General features: G+C 40.2%; 1 protein-coding gene across 10 annotated transcripts in view; it reads right to left on the reverse strand.

Moving 5' to 3' along the window:
* Positions 1-23,272, reverse strand: part of KIAA0586 (KIAA0586 ortholog) — a 152,171-nt gene that overhangs the window by 101,859 nt on the left and 27,040 nt on the right. For 9 of the 10 annotated variants that reach the window (XM_058293360.2, XM_058293357.2, XM_058293359.2 and 6 more), the window contains exons 11-16: positions 22,737-22,957; positions 22,233-22,305; positions 19,920-20,144; positions 18,985-19,159; positions 5,549-5,743; positions 3,784-3,971 (exon numbers count right to left, since the gene is read on the reverse strand). In XM_058293360.2, coding sequence (XP_058149343.1) covers positions 3,784-3,971; positions 5,549-5,743; positions 18,985-19,159; positions 19,920-20,144; positions 22,233-22,305; positions 22,737-22,957 — 1,077 coding nt within the window. The remainder of the gene's footprint in view (positions 1-3,783; positions 3,972-5,548; positions 5,744-18,984; positions 19,160-19,919; positions 20,145-22,232; positions 22,306-22,736; positions 22,958-23,272) is intronic. The other variant, XM_058293358.2, reaches the window with a different exon arrangement.

Below are 23,272 nucleotides of genomic sequence, written 5' to 3' on the forward strand. Positions count from 1 at the left end.
GCTACTGTTTCCTCCACAAGGTCAGTTGTAGACTATGAGGCTCTCTAGGCTTTGCCTCTCTCCACAAAGTCAGCTGTAGACTATCAAGTGAACGGCTCTATCTCTTTCCCTGGGGCTCTAGCTTAAGACTTCAGCATCAAACTCCAACATCAAAAACCCACAACTCTGTCCTTTGTCATGCCTTTTATCTGTGAATTCCCACCCACCAAGGGGTGGAGACGCAATGCCCTAATGACATGGCCTAATTAAAGCCCTAATCATAATTCAGGCAGGCCCAGGTACAGATCAGATTACAAACATAATCCAATATCTATTTTTGGAATTCATAACCATATCAAATTGCTACAGCAATGTTGAAAGGAAAATGTATAGCCATCAATGCTTACATTAAAGAAGAAGAAAGATAAAATCAATGATTTAACTACACTGCTGGAGGAACTAGAAAAAGAACAGCACTAATCACAAAGCAAGTAGAAGGAATCTGAAATAAAGATCAGAGAAAGGAAAAAATGATACTGAGAACAATAAAAACAATAGAGAGAATTAACAAAACCAAAGTTTGCTTTTCAAGAACATTAACAAAATCTACAAACCCTTAGCTACAATGACTGAAAAAAAAAAAGAGAAAAGATGCAAATAAATGAAAAGAAAACTGAAAACGGGAACATTACTATTGACCACACAGAAATATGAAAGATCATAAAAGGATACTATGATCAATTTTATGCAAAGAAACTAGACAATGTAGATGAAATGGAAAAATTCCTAGGAACATACAAACAACCTACACTGACCTAGAAGAAATGGAATACCTCAACAAACCAATCACAAGTAAAGAGATCAAAACAGTCATGAAACAGCTCCCCAAAATGAAAAGCCCAGGACCAGATTACTTCACAGGTGAGTTCTACCAAGCATTCAAAAAAGATTTAATAGCAATTTTACTCCAGGTCTTTCAAAAAATTGAACAAGAAGGAATGCTACCAAACTCATTCTATGAAGCCAATATTACTCTGCTAGAAAAGCCAGATAAAGGTATTACAAAAAAAGAAAATTATAGACACATTTCCCTAATGAATACAGATGTAAAAATCCTCAAATATTTGCTAATCAAATCCAACAACACATTAAATGAATTATTCATCATGATCAAGTGGGTTTTATACCAGACATGCAAGTGTGGTTCAACACAAAAAAATCAATCAGTATAATATACCACATTAATAAATCAGAGAAGAAAAATCACATGATCTTATTGACTGACACAGAAAAAAATATTTGACAAAAAACAGCACCCTTTCTTCATAAAAATATGAGATAAGAATTGAAAGAAACTTTCTCAACATGATAAAGTCCATATATGAAAAACCCACAGCTAACATGGTGAAATACTGAAAGCTTTCCTGTTGAGATCAGGGACAAGACAAGATGCTCACTGTCACTGCTGTTGTTCAACATAGTACTAGATGTTCTAGCTAGAGCAATCAGGCAATAAAAAGAATTAAAAGGCATCCACACCCATGTTCATAGCAGTGTTATTCACAATTGCCAAAAGATGGAAACAACCCAAGTGTCCATCAACCAATGAATGGATAAACAAAATGTGGTGTATACATACGATGGAATACTATGCTGCAGTAAGAAGAAATGAAATTGGGACACATACGGTAACATGGATGAATCTTGAAGACATTATACTAAATGAAGTAAGAAAAGACGAAAGGACAAATATTGCATGGTCTTGTTAATATGAACTAAATACAAAGAATAAACACATGGAGTTAAAACCTAGAATATAGGTTATTAGGAGATAAGAGGAAGGTTGAGAAGAACTACTGATGCTTAATGTAGGAAGATGTTTTAATTAATTTGACTAAAAGTGTGGTAATGGACAGGGCTGATGGTAACACATTATAGTGAGTAGCAACTGATTTATAAATGGGATGGTGGCTGAAAAGGGTAGCCTAGGGAAGTTAATGTCAATAGAAAAAAGCTGAAGAATAATCTAGGGACTGAATAACACAGTAAACCCAGAGGTAGATGAGAATTGTGGTTGAGGATACATATGCAAGAGTGTCCTTCTGTGAGTTAATGCTGATGAGCATCACTATTGCAGGGTAGTGAGAATCTGGAGAAGTATATACAAACTACATTTGGTTTGACCAACAGACTGTGGTTAATAGCAATACTATAATATTCTTGCATCAATGCCAAAGATGTACTATTTTGAAAATGGAGGTGTATGGAAAAAGTGTGCCAAATGTACACTATTGGCCGTGGTTGGTGGTAAAAGTCTGATGATATTATCTCATAATCTGTAATAAACTTTCCACCACAGTGTGATGTGTTGGTGAAGGGGTGTTGTATGGGAATTATACATTGTGTATGATTGTTTAGCAAGTTCACAACCTCTGTAATAAAAATATATTTTTTAAAAATAGAATGTGTTCGGGAAAAATATACCAAATGTAAGATAAGGACTATAGTTAGTAGTACTATTTGATGATGCTCTTGCATAGTTTGTAACAAATGTTTCACAACAATGCAAAGTGTTGGTGGAGGAGTGATGTATGAGAACCCCTGTATGATGTTACATATGTTTATTTTGAAAGTTCACAATCTTTACTATATACTTATTCTTTATTCATGTTCATGTATAAGGGATATACTTCAGTAAAAAATACATTTATAAAAAAACTAACCCTCTACTAGCATATTCCTTTTAATATGTTCTTTTTATTTTGAAATTTTTACATGTTTAAGTTTCAGATTTTAGGTAGCTGAGGTGGCACAAGAGAATGATCATCTCGCTCCCACTCCAGAATGTCCTGAGATTGGTTCCTAGAGCTGCCTAATGAGAATACAAGCAGACAGAGAAGAACACACACAGAGAATGGACACAGAGAATGGACAATGGAGGGAGGGGGAGAAATAAATTTTTTTTTAAAGTTTCAGATTTTTATGAATTCAAATATATTTTCCTAACATATCTAAGTTTTCTTCTTTCATATCTAGATTTAGCTTCAGTTTTGATAAAAATTCCATGCAATTGTCTTTTAATTCTGTTTATATTTTGTACTTTAACCGAGAGCCTATTTGTGGCTCATCTGTAAGGCAGAAGTCTAAAATGATCCTTTTCCCATATTGCTAACCAATTATACATTATTTTCTTTACAATAATCCTATTTCATACTGATTTATGCAGTCTCCACAAGGTATTACATTATTTTTAAAGAACAGCTATTTCTGAAATACTGTATTACATTGGACCTGTACTAATACCCTGTGACTTTTCTAAACTCTTTGCTCTTTAAGTTATCAAAATGATCCTGAAATCTAAGTTTTTTAAAAATCTCCTGATTTTTGGTTTTAGTTAGATGTTCACCAAAAATTATACATTAACATAGGAAAGATTAACAATTTGAATATTCCATCTTCATGGATAGATAGAAATTCCTTTTTATTCATTCAAGTCTTCTTATACATGTTTGAGTAAAGTTTGGAGTATTAATTACATTAAGTCAGACTAATTTTTTAAAATATTAATTACAATACACTGTTCAATTATTCCCTTTGGAACACCATTGTGTCGCCTGGATATTAGTTATTGGCTTGGAAGAGATAGCTTAAATCATACAGAATGATGATAAACTTACCATGCTAATATCACTTTTAAAGAATGGTAAAAGCAAAGTTTTCACAAAGCAATGTAACGGATTTTAAGTATTAATATTAAGCCAAAGACTTTTCCTTAATATTTCCTGGTCCTGTATCCTAGCATACCTGAACAGTAAGCTGAGGTGGATCCTTTTTTTCTGACTTCATCTCTACAACTGCTATGTTAGGCTTCTTTGCACTAGTTTCTGTTTTTTGAGATGATGGAGGAATAGAAGTAGTCACTGTTATAGGGTGTGGTTTGCTCATAATCAATCCAGCAGGTGGCTTGGAATCACTATTACTTTGGGTTTGTCCTAGGATTAGGGGAGAATATAAGTCAATTATTTAAGAAATAAAGGGAAAAATCTAATACACTACTGTAGATCTTTGTAACTATATTCTTATATAAAAGGAAAATGCTATCCAACAATCACCTGTCCCTTCATCATCACCACTGTCAACATACACATCACTCTTTTAACAGTGATAACATTAGGTACTTATGTACATTAAACATACACTATCTAATTAAAATTCTCAAAATAAGCTTGTTGCAGTATTAATATTATTAATATTATCCACGTTTTATAGTTCAGGAAACAGGTCTTGTGATATAACATAATTTGCCCAAGGTCATAACAGTTTGTAAGTGGAAGAGCCAGGACTAAATGTATTGCATTATTTTTATTCCCAAATCCTAGCAGAGTATTATATTTTTAATGTAATATTATTACAAAGTCAATAAAAAATAAATAAATAAATAAATAAATAAATAAAAGGAAAAAAAAAAAATCCTAGCAGAGTAGCAATGGAATAAATTTCTATACAAAAATAATAAACAAGCAACATAGTACTACTGTTTGACTACCAATAGCATATAGAACTTCTACTTGATAGCTATAATAGCTGTCACAAACTTGTTAGCTTTCACTTCAAATGTTCACTTGTGTCCTAAATTCCAAAATAATAAGTACAGTGTATCTGTTAAAAGCATAGATACTAAAGCCAGACTTTTTGGGTTTGAATTGTAGCTTCAGTCTAGCTGTATGTCCCTTGGCACAGTACTTAATCCCTTTGTGCCTCAGTTTCTTCATCTATAAAATTGTTATAAAAACACCTAATTTACACGGTGTTTTAGATTAGTTAATTTTATGTAAAGTACTTAGAACTATACCCGGCACATAGGAAGGATTTTATATGTATTAGTTGTTATACTACTAGAAGGCATTTTGAACAGACATTAGCTACAAAGTTGACATATCATTAACTGGTAATAACAAAAATTAAAAATTCTCTCATGTTAACAAATTCATATTTAAATCATTCTTAAAAATTATGAAAATAGCAATGACACTGAAAGAAAAAAGTAGCTAACCAGATTTGAAGAGCTATTGTGAAAGCAAAAATGATGTATTCAATTTTAACATGACGAGTTTTAGAGACTTCAAATAAGTCAATATTGGCATAGAATACACAATCGCATAACTTCTTCTCACAGCCTTATTCAAAAGTATACAAAATGTGCTTTAAAGTACTTTCTGTAAGACACAATATTACTAAGCCAAATAAAATTCCTGAATTCTTACATTACAAATATCCATGACATTTCTAAAATTTTAAAAAAATTTTATTTCACCTATAGCATGTATTACAAAGTACCAAAAGAATGCATTCTGTAAGACTATAGTAGAAATCCATCATTTCATAGACTGCTGTTACAAAGCATAAGATACATTCTAAGGTCCTCCTCACAAATATACACAACACATATAAGAAAAGTTAAGAAATTATTATGTCAGCACTATCTTGTTAAGTTCTGCTATTGCAATAAGAATATTTATTTACATGTCTTAATTTAAACTTCAGCCACATGTATGTTGTTGATTCTTACCTAAAAGAATAGCCATAGGAATTAGATGACCTTCCAATGTACCTGAAAGAGTAGGCATTTCTCTGCTTGGACTGAACATATACTGCTGATCACCATGAGGTAGTGCAGTGAAGGAATGCTGCATTTTAGAATCCATCTTCATAGGTTTTGTTGCACAAAAGTCAGTTTGTGTTCTTATTGACTTTACTTTAGTGCCTGTGTAATAATCATCAATGGAAGATATTAAAAATATTATTTGAGCATTTACTTTCCAGTCATCTAGAAATATATACCAACTCTTATTCACAGAAGGACTCATTTGATAGAATAAGGTTATAGGCCCTCCAAAAAGAAGTAACACATAAACCAGGGGTTGGCAAACTTTTTTTTTTTTTAAGATTTATTTTATTTATTTCTCTCCCCTTCCCCCTTCCCCCGCCATTGTCTTGCTCTCTGTGTCCATTTGCTGTGTGTTCTTCTGTGTCCGCCTGCATTCTTGACATTGCGGCACCAGGAAACTGTGTCACTTTTGTTGTGTCATCTTGCTGTGTCAGCTCTCCATGTGTGCAGCACCACTCCTGGGCAGGCTGCGCTTTTTTCACACAGGGTGCCTCTCCTTGCAGGGCGCACTCCTTGAATGTGGGGCACCCCTACATGGGGGACATCCCTGCATGGCATGGTACTCCTTGCACGTGGCAGCAATGCATGTCGGCCAGCTCGCCACACGGGTCAGGAGGCCCATATGGTAGGCAGATGCTCTGTCAGTCGAGCCACAACTGCTTTCCAGGCAAACTTTTGCTTAAAGGCCAGAGAGTAAATATTCTAGGGGGCCAAGGTCTCAGCAGCAACCACTCAACTCTGCCATGGCAGCATGAAAGGAGCCACAAACTATATGAAAACAAAGGAGTGTGGCTGCATTCCAATAAAATTTCATTAACAAAAACAGGCAGCTGGTCTGCAGGCCATGGTGTACCAACACCTGAATAAATGTACAACTTATACAGCTACTATGACAGAATGACTAGAAAAGAGAGCTGAATACACATTCTGAAGAATATTCACGCAATATTCTAACTCATTAAAAATTTTTACATAGGCACAAAAAGATTAATAATCATTTTTGAAATTTGATTTGTTTTCCTTCTTTTGTTACACCTTTACCTGTAACATATTTCTGAATTATTCCTCTTTATCCTTCCAAATTATGTATTGACAATTTAACTCTATACGTATTAAAACCTTGTAAGAGACTTCCAATGAAGAAGGCAGAGTCAGGAACTCCAGGACTCAATCCTTCCACAAAAACAGATACTAAATATGCAGGAATTGTCTTAATTGTTCTGGGGCTCCAGAGACCAGAAAAAAAAATTGTACAACATCCAGGAAAGAGCAGGAGGAAGAGGTTGATAAACTACAGTAAAGAACAGTGAAATATTCTCTCCGCATGGCAAATGCTGAAGCCCATCACCCACTCTCATGGCAGGCTGCACTGGGGTCCAGTCCCTGGCTAACTCACTGGTGAAAGAAAGAGATATAAAAATTCTCTTCTCAAAGAAAAGGAATTAGCACAGTCGATCATTGATCACAGCTTTTGATTGGAGAATCTGGATTGCTGGATCCCGACTCTGAGCTATTGTTTCGATATTCCCCGAACGAAAGCAGGGGAAGCCATTGTTTCAATCCTATGCCAGACAGGGGCAGAGGATTTTTAAAGATGCATTTGCTGGCAGGCCAGAAACGCAGAGCTTTGGGAGTCATCAAGGAGGCTTTTAGTGTCATTCCTGATGGTTTCCCCAGGATACTGTGAAGCTTGACTGCACCCCCTTCATGGATACCCTAGCCCTGTTTTGGCTGTGAAATACTGACTTGAGAAAGTCCTCTACAGGGGTGACTCTCCTCCCAGAAACGTGCTCTCCAGGTGAAAGCAGCTGGAGACAAGAAAAGGAGTGTAAAGAACAATAGAGTCAAAACAGAAACAAAGAAAACAGATCAAGATTCCCAGAGAAGAACATAAGATAGGACACTCTCTCCTGGATGTTAAGCAACTGTATGAAAAGTGCAATACTAAAAATTGTACCACATCTCCAGGGAGATTCAGATGAAAAAGAGCAAAAGAAAACCTAACCAGCAAAATATAGCCTCTTCTAAAGGTCTAGAATAACGTGGACAAAGCGTCAAAGGAGAACCTTTCCACAAAGCCAATTAACAATTAAACCTCAGGCAAGAGAAAGAAACTGACTTTTACGGTAAGCTCATCAAGATAATCAGATGCCTAGTAATCAACAAAAAATTACAATTCATACTAAGAAATAGGAAGGTATGGTCCACTCAAGGAAACAAATTAAAACTTCAGAAGAGATATGGCATTTGGAACAATTAATTAAAGATGTTCAAACAAATCTCTTGAATCAATTCAAGGAGACGAAGAATAATATGGCTAAAGAGACAAAAAATATTAGATGATAATGTGTGAGTATAAAGAAGAATTTGAGGGAAGTGAATGTGGCTCAACTGACAGAATGCCCATATGGGAGGTCCAGGGTTCAGCACCTAGGGTCTCCTGACCTGTGTGGTGAACTGGCCTATGCACAGTGCTGCTGTGCACAAAGAGTGCCATGCCACATGGGGTATCCCCATGTAGGGGTGCCCCATGCACAATGAGTACACCCTGCAAGGAGAGCCACCCTGCATGTAAAAAGCACAGTCTGCCTAGAAGTGGCACCGCACACAGAGAGCTGATGCAGCAAGATGACACAACAAAAGAGACACAGATTCCCGGTACTGCCTGACAAGAACGCAAGCAGACACAGAAGAACACACAGCAAATGGGCACAGAGAACAGACAAGTGGGGGGGGGGAGGAAGGGGAAAGAAATAAATTTTTTTAAAAATCTTAAAAAAAAAAGAGAGAATTTGAAAGTGTAAAAAGAAACATAAATTATGGTGATGAAAGCCACAAGAGAAAGATTAAAAATATACTAAAGGCATGCAATAGCAGAGTTGAACAGAGAAGAATCAGTGAACTAAACGATAGAAAAATCAAACTCTTACATACAGAAGAACAGACAGAGAAAAGAATGGAAAAAATTCAGCAAGGTCTCAGGGATCTGAAAGACAGCACAAAGTGCACAAACATACACAGCATGGGTGCCCTAGAAGGAGAAAAGAAGGGAAAAGGGGCAAAAAGAATATTTCAGGAAATAATGGCCAAAAATTTCCCAACACTTATGAAAGACATAAATATACATGTCCAAGAAGGACAACATATTCCAGAATTCCAACAGACCTACTCTGAGATACATACTAATCAGAATATCAAATGCCAAAGATAAAGAGAGAATTCTGAAAGCAACAAGAGACAAGCAATTTGTCAAATACAAGGGATCAGCAATAAGACCAAGTGATGAATACTCATCAAAAACCATTGAGAAGGCAGTAGTATGATACATTTAGGTACTGTAAGAGAAAAATTGCCACCCAAAAATTCTTTATCCAGCAAAACTATCCTTCAAAAATGAGGGACAGTTCAAAATATTCACAGATAAACAGAAACTAAGTCTGCAGACAGGAGACCTGCCCTACAAGAAATTGGAGTTCTGCAGCCTGAAAGAAAAAGAAAGGAGAGAGTGGCCTTCAGTAGTATATTAGTCAGCCAAAGGGGTGCTGATGCAAAATACTAGAAATCTGCTGGGTGTTATAAAAGGTATTTATTTGGGGTAGGAGCTTATAGTTACATAAAGCATAAGTTACTTCCTTCACCAAAGTCTACTTCCACATGTTGGAGCAAGATGGCTGCTGACATCAGTGAGGGTTCAGGCTTTCTGGGTTCCTTTGGGCTCAGCTCCTCTGTTTCCTCCACAAAATCAACTGTAGACTATGAGGCTCTCTAGGCTTTGCCTCTCTTCACAAGGTCAGCTGTAGACTATCAGGCAAACAGCTCTCTTTCCCTGGGGCTCCAGCTTAAGACTTCAGCATCAAACTCCAACATCAAAACTCCAACACCAGAAAACCCTCAACTCTGTTCTTTGCCATGCCTTTTATCTGTGAGTCCCCACCCTATTATGAATTATGATTCACTCATGCCCAGGTACAGCTCAGATTACAAGCATAATCCAACATCTATTTTTGGAATTCATAACCATATCAAACTGCTACAAATAGTGTGAAGAAATGAAAATTATAAACAAAGGGTAACTAAAATGACAAAAAGAAGGACACAAAAACAGATATGACACAAATAAGTCAAAGGATGAAATGGCTGAATTAAGTACTTGCCTTTACAGTAAAAATACAATGTTAATTGATGTGACCATTCGAATTTGGTGAATTCAAAAAAGAAAAGATGACTGTTTTTTAACTAATCCATTATTGTGGGTATGAGATCCTTTGATTGCATTAGATTTGGTTAAGGGACTTTAATTAGATCACTTGATTAGGTCTCTTTTGACTGGACTACATCAGTGAGCCATGACTCAAGATTGGGTGTCTACCTGCTTACTGGAGGCTCATATAAACAGATAGAAAGAGAAAGAATACACACAGAAAAGGGAGCTCTGCCACTTTGACCTAGCCATGTGAGAGACAGAATTCAAGGATCACTAGCAGCTAAAGCTGAAGCTGAAGCATAAAGCTCCCAAGAGGCTGGGCCATGGAGCAGCTCAAGGATCAAGAGATTAGCCATGTGCCTAATAGCCAACAACTGGGCTCAGGGAGAAAGTGGAGTAACCAAGGCTGAGAAAACGTAGGCATGCAGCAACAGCTCTTCCTAAAATGGCGGATAACACCAAATGGCGTCGGCTTGTGCTGCCTTTCCCGCCCGCCAAACTGAAGTCTTCCTCTTCCCCTGGTAACAAGAATCCAACAGCCTATCAACATCGCCACCGTGCTGCAGCCTATAAAGATTAGCCACGCCGCACCAACCCCCTCTCCCTACCCATATAAGCTGTAGCACTTCCTCAATACACCAGACCTGCGCCACGAGTCTGCGTCTCCAGAGCTGTCGCTGTGTGTGAAAGTCTCTGTGTGTCCTTACCTGCTTGGCTCCTCTCCTGGGTCCTCCTCGGCCGCGGTAACCTCGTCACAGCGGTGCACCCTCTCCGGTCCGGCTCCTACCGACCCTCTCCACGTGCCCTCTGTCTCCCGCACTCCAGCGGGGTCGAGGGGGTGGCATAAGTGGCTGAGCAGCAAGCAGGCAGCAACGGTATGTTGAGAGAGCAAAACCGCTAGCCCCGCCCAGCAAGGCCCCGAGGAAAGGAGCAAGCCCGGGAAAACAGCCATGCCCATAACACTGCTACCGATTGGAAAAACCTTGCACAAGCCATTCTCACTCCTGGCGACTTTGTCACCTGGCTTGCCTTATACACCGATGGCACCAATACCCAGGGTACCCACAACCTCCAAAATAACCTCCTCAATCTCCCCCCCCCCCCATGCTCTTAAAGGAGAAGGGCAATATACCCTCCCCTCTGTGCAAGCCGCCTGTCCTGCCCCGTACTTCGATCAGTGCGGCACTATTGCTCTGGCCTCTTTTAACAAGGTTAACCCTCAAGGAAAACCCATTCATTTTGCTAATCTAATCCAAGAACCCAATGAACCCTTCTCATCCTTTTATAGCCGAGTCAAAGAGGCAGTTGATAGAAAGGTCTCCCACCAGACCGCCGAGAGGACCTCCTATGGGAAGGGGCTAATTCTGCATGCAAGCAAGCTATTACACCTCTCCGTAATAAGTCTCCCTCTGATTGGGTCCTCGCTTGTCGAGACAGTGGGTCCATCGCAGACGCTGTCACAGCTACACCCTCCCCTGCAGTTCTTGCTGCTGCTGTCACTCAACAGCTACAGCTCTCCCACCGCACCTGCTATAGGTGTCACCAACCAGGTCACTTTGCTGAAGAGTGCCCGCTTAATACTACCCCTTCTCCCAAAGGTCCATCTATGCCCCCTTCTGTCTGCCTAAGATGTTGGAAAGGGCTGCACTGGAAAAAAGACTGCCGCTCAAAAACCGACATCCAAGGCACCCCGCTCCCGCCTTTAAACTCCTCGCAGGGCACCTCTCAACCCCACCACTAAGAGAGGAACCCCCCTCAGTTCTCTGGACAGTTCCCATTACCCAGCAAAAGGCCTTTCTTACGCTCACCGTCCAAGGCAAAGTCATCAAAGGGCACATAGATACTGGAGCAGATATTTCTGTTTTACGCTCCGCTGACGTACACCCTTCATGGCCCCCTCACCCTAGGGCCCTTAGTCCAGGGTGTCACAGGGCTCAAGTCCTCCTATCAACTGGCAACGTCACTCACATGGACTGACCCAGATGGCAAAACAGGCTCCTTCTGTCCCCTTGTACTAAAAGACCTTACACATACTCTCTGGGGACGTGACGTTCTATGGCTCGTAGGAGCTGTGCTTACAGCTACTCAGTCCCCCCAAGCATAAGGGCCACTGGTCAGCCCCCGCTCTTCCAGATTACCAAACCCAGCCCCGTTAAACTCAAATGGAAGACTTCCACCCTTATTTGGACCGACCAGTGGCCTCTACCTCGTGAAAAACTCAACCAACTCCTTCTTTTAATCAAAGAACAAGAGGAGTTAGGACACATTGAATCCTCCACCAGTCCGCACAACTCCCCCATTTTTGTTATCCAAAAGAAAGCAACCAGCAAGTGGAGTCTACTCCATGACCTCCGAAATGTCAATTCTCACTTAAAGAAAATGGGATCCCCTCAACCGGGACTTCCCCATCCCTCTGCTATCACTAATGGCTTCCACATTATAGCAGTAGATAGTAAAGATTGCTTCTTCTCCATCCCTCTGCATGAGGAAGACCGTCCATACTTTGCCTTCTCTATACCAGTCACCAACAATGCCTACCCTCAAAGCCGCTATCAATGGAAGGTTCTCCCTCAGGGCATGAAAAACAGTCCGGCTATAGGCCAACTCTTCGTCAGCCAGGCCATACACCCACTTCTTCCGTTTTGTGAAATGGTCCATTATATGGATGATGTCCTCATTGCCCATCACGACCATCAGCATCTGCAGGCTTGTCTCCGGTCATTCCTACACAACTTTAAACAGCTAGGGCTCCTCATAGCACCTAACAAAGTTCAAACTCTCCCACCCTATACATTTTTGGGGTATACCATCACCAATAAGATCACACCCCCTTCACCAAAACTACGACTGCCTACTGAATGTACACTCAACCAATTTCAGCAGCTGTGTGGAGATATCAATTGGCTGTGCCCCCACCTAGGAATCTCCACAAATGACCTCAGGCCCTTGTTTAGCCTCCTTGAAGGCGATCCCAGCCCTTCAAGCACGCGAATTGTGGACACTGGTGCTCACCATTGTCTTTCTCTAATTAACAGCAAACTCCGCTAGCTCAGCTTGGCTCACTTCCAACCTGACTTGCCACTTCAAGCATTAGTCCTTAACACCCCAGGAACACCCACAGGCCTCTTATACCAGGACTCACCTTTGTTTTGGGTTCATCTTGCATTAAGCCACCTGGGAAAAATTAGTTCCCACTGTGACGCCATCTGTATTCTAGGGTGAAAATTAAGGAAAACTGCTGTTCTCCTATATGGTATTGAGCCCTCCACCCTAGTTCTACCATTCACCCAAGAGCAGCTCCAATCCCTTATACAAACCGACCTCAATATGCAGATCCTCACAGCTGGATTTCCTGGTCAGGTTGATAATCATCTCCCCAAAAACAAACTTCTCACGGCTGTGACTCTCCTTCCTTTCGTCCTCTCCTCCCATGCCTTCCCTTCTAGTACTCCCTTACCCCATGCTCCTGTAGTCTTCACGGATGCCAACAAAACCTATTACTCAATAGTTATCAAAACACTCCACTCACCCGACTCCATATATGTTCAACAACACTCAGGATTTGTGCAAGATGGGGAATTGAGTGCCCTTATCCATGTCTTCCTTTACAAACCAGTCAACCCCCCTCAACATCTTCACTGACAGCGCATATGCAGCAAATGCCATTCGTGCTCTGCCATATGCAGTGCTCAAAAATAAAACTAGCCTCTTAATTGACGATGGCCTCCTACTCCTGCAATGCCTCCTCGAAAACCGTACACATCCTTGGTTCATCCAGCATATTCAGTCTCATACGGAATTGCCTGGGGCTCGTGCCCAGAGAAACAGTCTAGCAGACTCTTCGCTTGTAGTCTCTCTTCTTTCCACCCCATTCGATCAGGCTAGGCTCCTACACTCTAAATTCCACATGTCTGCCAGCTCCCTTCACCACCTCTTTCCCTCTCTCACCCAAGCGCAGTGTAAACATCTCACTCGCACCTGTAAACACTGTGGCCCACTTCTACCATTGGGTCCTCTTCAGCCTCAAGGAGTTAACCCCCGTGGGTTCTGCCCCAACGCCCTTTGGCAAATGGACTTTACCCATATACCTGCATTCGGCAGTAACAAATACATCCATGTCATAGTAGATACCTACTCAAAATTCCTCTTCGCCACCGCTCTTACTGGAGTAAAGGCCAGGAATTCCATTACCGCCTGCCTCCAAGCTATCAATCAAATGGGTGTTCCATGGACCGTCAAAACTGATAATGGTCCCTACTTCCAGTCCAAAGCATTCCAACAGTTCTGTGTTAGCTGGAACATTCAGCATAAGACTGGCATCCCCTATAATCCCCAGGGGCAAGCCATCATTGAGCGATCTAACGCTCTCCTAAAAAACACAGTAACCAAGCTAGCAGGGGAGCATCCCCACAATGCTCCCGGGATCTCCTTAGTATAGCCCTAATCACCATCAACTTTCTTACATTTGATAAAGAACACAGCACACCTGCTATTCGCCATTGGGGGGGCCTAAGAAATGCCCCAACACTAACACCTCTTGTCGGGTGGAAGGACCCCCTTACCAATACATGGAAAGGGCCCCACCCACTTCTAACACAAGGACGAGGGTTTGCTTGTGTTTTTCCAGAAAACGCAGAACAACCTATTTGGGTTCCCAGTCGCCTTGTGAAGCCCGCCACCGCACTAACTCAAGAACCCGATGAAGCTCTGCACCACCCCAAGCACAATACTCTGTAGCCTGGTTGCCCTCCTCACTGCTGTCCTCCTAGGCTGCACCGCTCCTAGCTCATAGACAACAGCACAGCAAATCTCCCTTGTCTTAGCCTTCCTCCTCTATATTTGTGCCCTCATTACTGCAGTATGCCTCCCTTCTGCATAGCAACTCCCCTCTTGGCATGTGCAACCTTTACTATAATCCTCCTACTCACTACCACAGTCGATGGAACGGCCCTTTACGTCGGGACATGTACAGTAAGAGAAACAGTAAGTACTCGCTCAAGCTCCACATCGCGCCTCCTTGGCACAGGCAGGTGCTCACCTCAGGGATGTCAAGCACCTCTTACTATCAAACTCTCAACATCTACCTCGTACCAACAGAGTAGCCGAAGGCCTTATGCCTGCTTCCCTCAAGTCCAAACAAAACAGTACTGCACCGACCCCTATTACCAAGGCCCCTACTATGGAGGCTGCCCCTATTGGAGTTGTTTCATTAATTGGCCATGGCAGTCATCCAAACAAAGCTTCTTCTTCGCAAATGGCTCCAATGATTATTATATCCGCATCAAAGACCCCTGGGATACTAGATGGGCCACCGGTGTCACTGGAAAACTCTATGCTCACGGAGGCAACACCTGGCCTACCGGGTCCATGCAAATTTCTCGCGAATATCACGATTATCACCGCTACTCACTTCCTAAAGATACAAAGAATGTGTGCACAGACAATTAGATAAACTTATCAACCCATGCAATCCTTTGTATACTCTCCCCTCCTGGCTCGCCATCCTCAATAATACCCTCAACCTCCTCGATCAGTCCGGAATTATTAATACTACCCACTGCTTCCTCTGCGCTTCCTTTCAACACCCCCTGCTAGCTGCAGTTCCCATCTACATCACCGATTATTCCAATGCAACAGACAAATGAGCCCCCTTCCCTCTCACCTACATCTCCCTCTGGGACAACAATGCAGACAATATCACCAGTTTCCAAACCAACACTACTTCCCCCTCTCCTACCTGTGTTACTAATGTCTCTTTTTCAGGTAACATCCAGCTCCCAGGAGATCAAATTTTTTGGTGCAACCAGACCCTCGCCCCCTGCATCAATGCTAGCACTCCCGGTCCCTGCATTCCTGTAATAATTGTTCCCCAGCTCTCACTGTACACGGAGGCTGAAGTCTCCTACTTAGTCTCTCCCTCTTGTAGCAGAAGGGCAGCATTCCTCCCTATACTAGTAGGCGCCAGCATTACCTCCTCCCTTGTGGCAGTTGGCCTTGCCAGCAGCGCCCTAACACATACCCTTATCTCCACCAGCAACTTTCAACAGTCGCTCCAAATAGCCCTTGAATCCACCACCTCTTCCCTAGAGTCTCTTCAAAATCAAGTCACTTCGCTAGCCAACGTAGCCCTCCAAAACCGCAGAGCCCTAGATCTACTTACAGCTGAAAAGGGAGGAACATGTCTCTTCCTCCGAGAAGAGTGCTGCTATTATATTAATAGCTCTGGCATAGTAGAACAAAATATTGAAATATTAAATGATCTGTGCCAGAACTTAACAAAACACAAAACATTTAGCCCCCCTTTTATGAGTTGGCTCTCCTCCCCCCCCATACAGTGGCTCACACCACTTCTTAGTCCCCTATTACTAATCATCTGTGTTGTTTCTGTAGCTCCTTGTCTCATCAAATGGATCCAAAAGCAGATAGAGCCCATTTCTGCATTCACAGTTTATAATTTACAGCTTCACAAATACCAGCCAGTCCCACACTCCAACAACAAAGAGGAAGCTCCAGTGTAACACCACCTAACTATACATATTCATGGTGAGCCACACTATAAGCCCTACCACTCCTCCACCCTGAGTGCTTAACTGGCAGCCAATGACGGGTAAGATCTCCAGAGGGAGACAACCTAAGACAGGCTCAGTTACCTGGGAGCCATCCTCAATATCACAACTGGCTATGATATTCCAACATGCTTGGCTGGTAGCCAAAGACAGGTAAGATTCTCAGAAGAGAACAACCTAAGACAGGCACAGCCACCACAGTCAGCTTCAAAAAGAAAGGAGGCCCAGAAACAGTCAAGCCATTTGCTTGATCACCCACAACTGAGCTCTTAGAGATGATAAGCCTTGGAAGGAGGCAGAGAACTCAGCGGAGATCCACTGTCATCTTGCCTCACCATGTGGCGTGACACCAGGATCAGCAGTAGCTGACTTTGATGAGAAAGAATCTCTGTTGCTGGTTTGACATGGACATTTTTGGAGACTTGGAACAGTAAGCTTTTGCCCTAATAAATTATCCATTACAAAAGTCAACCCATTTCTGGTACTTTGCATGGGGAGCCGTTTGGCAAACTAAGACAATGGATTAAACTCATCAATCCAAAGACATAGGTTGGCAGAATTTTAAAAAGCAAGATTCAACTACATGCCATTCACAAGAGACTCATCTTAGACCCAAAGACACAAATAGTTGGAAAGTGAAAGGTTGGAAAAAGATATTCCATGCAAATCATAACCAAAAAAAGAGCAGATATAACTATATTAATATTGGACAATAATTTCCCTATACATGCTTCTTCTGCCCCCTTTCTTTGACCCTAGAATTAGCACTATACCCATTAAATACATGTTCCAGAGACTTAAATCTTTAGTCTGTTCATATGCCACTTGAGCCCTAAATCTCAGCAGTTATATCCAACACCTACTCTCCAATTCATCAGAATCATTCAGGACAACTAATAAAAGGATGATGACCAACAATGCCCATCCTAAGGCTCTTTGAAAAAAAAAAGTAAAACTACAAAAGTGTTCATAAACACTCTTACAATAATGCACAGCATATTACTGATCTTTCTGTTTATAAGAGAACAATGGATGAAGATCTTCAAGGAAATCTCTACTTTCCCTAGATTATAACTTATATTATTCAGGACTCATAACCTCATAAATAAAAATTTTATGATGCTTTAACTGAAAATACCACCTAATCCAACATTTTTCCCAAACCTGTACCTTGATCTATAAATTCTTGTCTATTTCTTCCCTTCCTCTTGTCAAAGAATAACTGTAGTAGACAATGTTAAACTGACCAAGATGACATTATAGCTATCATGGTAGCAGAGAGAGAGAGTAGAACTCAGCTTCAAGAATGGCAAGGAAGTGTATGCCATTTTATACTCAGGGCAAGAGCAGTGGGAAAGTACCAGTAAGCCACCTGGTAAAAAAGCGGTGGGGATGGTCTGGGCAACAGTTAATAACTTGGAATAGCTAATATCTGAGGATGTCTTTTTTTTCTTTTTTGTTCTATAGTCAAAGTTGATTTTTTTTTTGCAGTTCCAGAGCTGCAAGATTAGGTTCAAGGTAGTCAGCTCAGGGGAGGGAGCAAGGAGGGGTGCATGAGGAGCAAAGCTGGCAGCTTGGTCAAGACCAAGAAAACTATCTTAGTCACTTTAATAGGAATTGTTTTTCCATCCCTAAATATTACATAATTTAAAATGTATTTAAAATAATAATAAAGGGACAAAAATGAAATTTTACCTATTAAACTAATACCATAAAAAATGAAATGAGCAGCGGACTTGGCCCAGTGGTTAAGGCATCCATTTACCATATGGGAGGTCCACAGTTCAAACCCCGGGCCTCCTTGACCCATGTGGAGCTGGCCCACGTGCAGTGCTGAGGCGCACAAGGAGTGCCGTGCCACGCAGGGGTGTCCCCCGCATAGGGGAGTCCCACACTCAAGGAGTACGCCCCGTAAGGAGAGCCGCCCAGTGCGAAAGAAAGTGCAGCCTGCCCAGGAATGGTGCCACATACACGAAGAGCTGACACAAGAGGACGCAACAAAACAGAAACACAGATTCCCATGCCACTGAGAACAACAGACGTGGACAAAGAAGACACAGAAAACAGACAACCGGGGTGGGGGCGAGGGGAAGGGGAGAGAAATAAATAAATAAATAAATCTTTAAAAAAAAAAAAAGAGGAAACGGACTTTGGCCCAGTGGTTAGGGCGTCCGTCTACCATATGGGAGGTCCGCAGTTCAAACCCCGGGCCTCCTTGAGCCGTGTGGAGCTGGCCATGCGCAGTGCTGATGCGCGCAAGGAGTGCCGTGCCACGCAAGGGTGTCCCCCGCGTGGGGGAGCCCCACGCGCAAGGAGTGCGCCCGTGAGGAGAGCCGCCCAGCGTGAAAAGAAAGAGCAGCCTGCCCAGGAATGGCGCCGCCCACACTTCCCGTGCCGCTGACGACAACAGAAGCGGACAAAGAAACAAGACGCAGCAAATAGACACCAAGAACAGACAACCAGGGGAGGGGGGGAAATTAAATAAAATAAATAAATCTTTAAAAAAAAAAAAAAAAAAAAAAAAAAAAAAAAAAAGAAATGTACCACACAAAATAAAGATTCCTTACCTTTAACACGTTCTATTACTTTCGGTCTCTGTGGTTTGGATTTAGGAGAAGGAGAATTAAATCTGAGATACGGTCCTTTTTTAAGAGTGCTACGATGGCCCTGGTAAACTGGTTTTCCATAAATTTGTAACATATAATCTTCATTTTGTATCGCTGTGGTTGCTTTCAGAAGTCCCTAGGTACACAAAGTTACTCAACTCACCAAAAACAAAAAGTAATCTAACATACATTTACCTCATTTTTCTAGTTTATGTACTATAAAAGAATGATCATATCTGAAAACTTGCTTATTTTAAGTGGCCCTTAAATCCTGGACACAGTTTTCAAACATGAATTTGAAAACTGTGGACATTAAATATAAAAATCCATTCACCTAAGAAACATTAAAGTCCTTACTTAAGGATATTTTCAGTACCAAAAAGTAATGTTTAAGTTCATTTTATATGTGATTAACATTCAAGTAAAATAAATATAATAAACCAAGTTTTTAAATGGCTTTTTATATTCCTGATCCTATCTTCTATCATAATCTAAATGCCAGAGAAAGGTTGCATTTATTGAGTATCTATTATATGCCAAGCACTGAATTAGATACTTCACTAATCTTCCCAACAACAGCAGCCAAAAAAATTATCTCCCAAGTAGCTAGCGCCTTGCCTCACATTCGTGAGGCACTAAACGTCGCTTGCTGAACTGAAAAATAAACAAACAAAAACATATATACACACACAAAGGGGAAATATAGTTCTGAGTACCATGAACTAGAAAAATTTAATTTTAAGACTAAATGTGTAAGTGGTTGTGGCTCAAGCAACTGATATAAAAAAAATAAATCTTTAAAAAAATAAAAATAAAAATATTAAAAATATTAAAAATAAAAGGAAATGATCAATTTAATGAGGCATCTATGTCAAAATACTGTATTAGAATCTTACTTCTTTTCTTTCTTTCTGTAAGCTTGAAGTAGCCATGTTCCTCACAGGTGGATTTCTAAAATGCTCCTCTATTTGTTTTTGAGAATGTCTTCTTGGAATTATAAAATTTTCTGAAGTTTTGTCTTGTATGCTGGTTTTAATATCTTTACTCATATTCTGTGCTTTCTTGATCCTTTGATTCCTCTGATCAAATCTCTTTTGTTCATCTTTTCTTGCTAGTTCATCCTTAACATAACCAAAATTAAAATTAATTAAAATCAATCCAAACAGTAATGCTTTTGTGTCAAAAAGCATTAATTTATTTTCCACTGTTACATATGGTTGAGCAGTTTTAAATGTTTTATAAATAAAGGATATAACTTTGTACTGACTTGTAAAGTAATAAAAATTCTCTGGAATGATAAATGAAAACCCAAATGACTGGTATCTTAGGGAACAGGGGGGAGATAGGAATTAGTAGATTTAGTTAAAGGGGTGGGAAAAGCAACCTTTTATTATAAATCTTTTTCTACTTTTTGATGTTTGAACCATATGAATGTAGTAACTTTTGAAAAGAAAATTTAATTAGGCTTCCAAAAATAGCAAATAATTTTGTAAGAAAACACTGAGGAAAATATTTACAAATAAAAATGACTTGAAGTTTAAGCAAACATTTTTGCATAAAATTTATAGCAAAAGAGTGATGTATATTGCTAAATGGGTATGGATCTGAAGTAGATGTCAAGTCTTTTTTTTTTTTTTTTGATTCTTAGTTCAAATACTTTTCTGCTGCATTATACATTACCTAATATAAATTCTTCTTAACCACTTTAAACATATATACTAAAACACTACAAGGTATGAAAATATATTTCAGTGTTAATTGCTGTGAAAACAAACTGACACTTTACCATGCTACCATTATAGAGTAAGCATGTAAGCTACCTCTTGAAGTCAAGAAAACACACTTTGTACCCCAAAAGAAACAAAAATATCAGGTTTTCCCTGACTAGTTTTGGTTCCCCAAATACACAAAACTTTAAGAATTTCCTTTAATTTACTGAGTCCTAATAAAAATAACCCTCATGGACTTTTGCAGTAGGTGAAAAGTGGCTGTTTTTCCATATGGACCCCTGGAAATTTTGTGAGTTTTCCCTTTGAAATGCCTTTGATTTTTTACTTTAGTGTGTCAATTTTTCTAAATTTGTGGTTTTGAAATATCTTTGCAAATATTCTTTTCTTTTCTAAATGCTTTTGCTAAATTTGTCAAATTATTCATATTTTAGTCACCTTCCAACAATTCACCAGATAAGATATAATATGAAATGTAATACATAACATAAAACATGTTAAAGGAAACTAAACTTATTGCTAAGTGAACATAAAGAGTGGTAGAGGGAAGCGGACTTGGACCAGTGGTTAGGGTATGCCATCCTCCCACATGGGAGGTCTGCGGTTCAAACCCTGGGCCTCCTTGACCAGTGTGGAGTGCCATGCCATGCAGGGGTGTCCCCCGCGTAGGGCAGCCCCACGCGCAAGGAATGTGCCCCGTAAGAGGAGCCACCCAGCGCGAAAAAAAGTGCAGCCTGCCCAAGAATGGTGCCACACACACAGAGAGCTGACACAAGATGATGCAACAAAAAGAAACAACAGATTCCTGTGCCACTGACAACAACAAAAGCGGACAAAGACGACACAGAAAATAGACACAAAGAACAGACAACCGGGGCGGGGGGAAAGGGGAGAGAAATAAATACATAAGTAAATCTTTGAAAAAAAAAAGAGTGGTAAAGTGAAATTAAGAATTTATATGTGGACTTACATATAAGGAATATGTTGAGAATAAGAGTGATTTTTATAAATTCAAATCAACATTATCTTCTGAGAAATCAATTCTCTCTCTCTCTCTTTTTTTAAAGATTTATTTATTTCTTCCCCCTTCCCCCATTGTCTACTCTCTGTGTCCATTCAGTGTGTTCTTCTGTATCTGCCTGTATTCTCGTCAGTTGGCAGTGGGGATCTGTGTCTCTTTTTGTTGCATCATCTTGCTGCATCAGCTCTCCGTGTATATGGAGCCACTCCTGCACAGGCTGGACTTTTTTCATGTGGGGTGGCTCTCCTTGCGCAGGTGCCACTCCTTCCATGGGGGGCACCTTTATGCAGGGGCATCGCTGCGTAGGCCAGCACTCCTTGCACGCAGCAGCACTGCGCATGGGTCAGCTCACCACACGAGCCAGGAGGGCTTGGGTATCAAACCCTTGGACCTCCTATATGGTAGGCGGATGCTCTATTTGCTGATTCACTTTCCTAATTCTCATTTTTGTAATGACATACCTGAATTTCTGCAGAAATAGTTTTAATCCACTCATCTACAGTCTTTCTGATCCGAATCTTCTCTGACATCTCTCTAAAAAAGAGAAAATGAAATTTTCTTAAATAGCACTTAAGGTGCAGAAATCAAGATCTGGATAAGCTCTAACTTATTTAGCTTTGAAACTACTATTTAGCCCAATATCCTTCATCTAAAAAGGAAAAACTAATGTTATTAGTCTTCTTCTAAAATCTGAAGGATAAATGTTTGAAAAGCACATGTAAACTCAAAAAGATACGTACGAAAGAAAAAAATATTAAAAGGAAAATTACCATCAGTAAAAAGTAGTACTACCATGTGTATATCCAAATTCCAACTTTTTAAGTTCTGCATCTTCAAAGATAATAACAGACCCTTTTCTAAATATTAAAATTTATTAAACAAAATAAAGTGATTAGAAAAAAACTAAGAAGTCTTTACAACTGGCAGCTTCATAAAATAATCTTGGGATGTCAAAATTCTCTTACCTATTGGTGGACAGAGCATTGATAAATGAATACATGGCAGCACCATCCTTTGCACGAATAATAGCTTCCAAGTTTTCTTCAAGTACTTTTTTATTATTTTGTACTCCCCTCAAAATCTTCTCAGCATCTTTCAATATAGATCTTGTTGTTTTGTTTGTTTGAAGCTTAATTGAATTCTGGGGAAGATCAGCAAGACTTGACATAATCAAAGATTCTGTTGGCTTAAAAAAAAAAAAAAAGGGCAAAATGTTCCCATGTCCCATGTAAACTCATATGGATTATTTAATACAAACAAGAGCTATTGCTATCATTGGGGCAGTATGCTATACCAATATATTCTAGGGACTAGATTTGTGAGAAAATTCACAAAAGAATACTTGCTGTTTAAGGATTCTTTCCATTTAGAAATACTAATAAGAGTGCTCAATGAAATAGAGCAGTGCTAAGGCAGTCCAGTGGCCAATAAAGGCTCTATGTGGTGAACAAAGCTAAACAAATTAAGAGCAAGTTGGTGCTGGGTAGGTATGAGAGACATG

This window comes from Dasypus novemcinctus, chromosome 3 (genome assembly GCF_030445035.2).
Source record: "Dasypus novemcinctus isolate mDasNov1 chromosome 3, mDasNov1.1.hap2, whole genome shotgun sequence".
Taxonomy (NCBI): domain Eukaryota; kingdom Metazoa; phylum Chordata; class Mammalia; order Cingulata; family Dasypodidae; genus Dasypus; species Dasypus novemcinctus.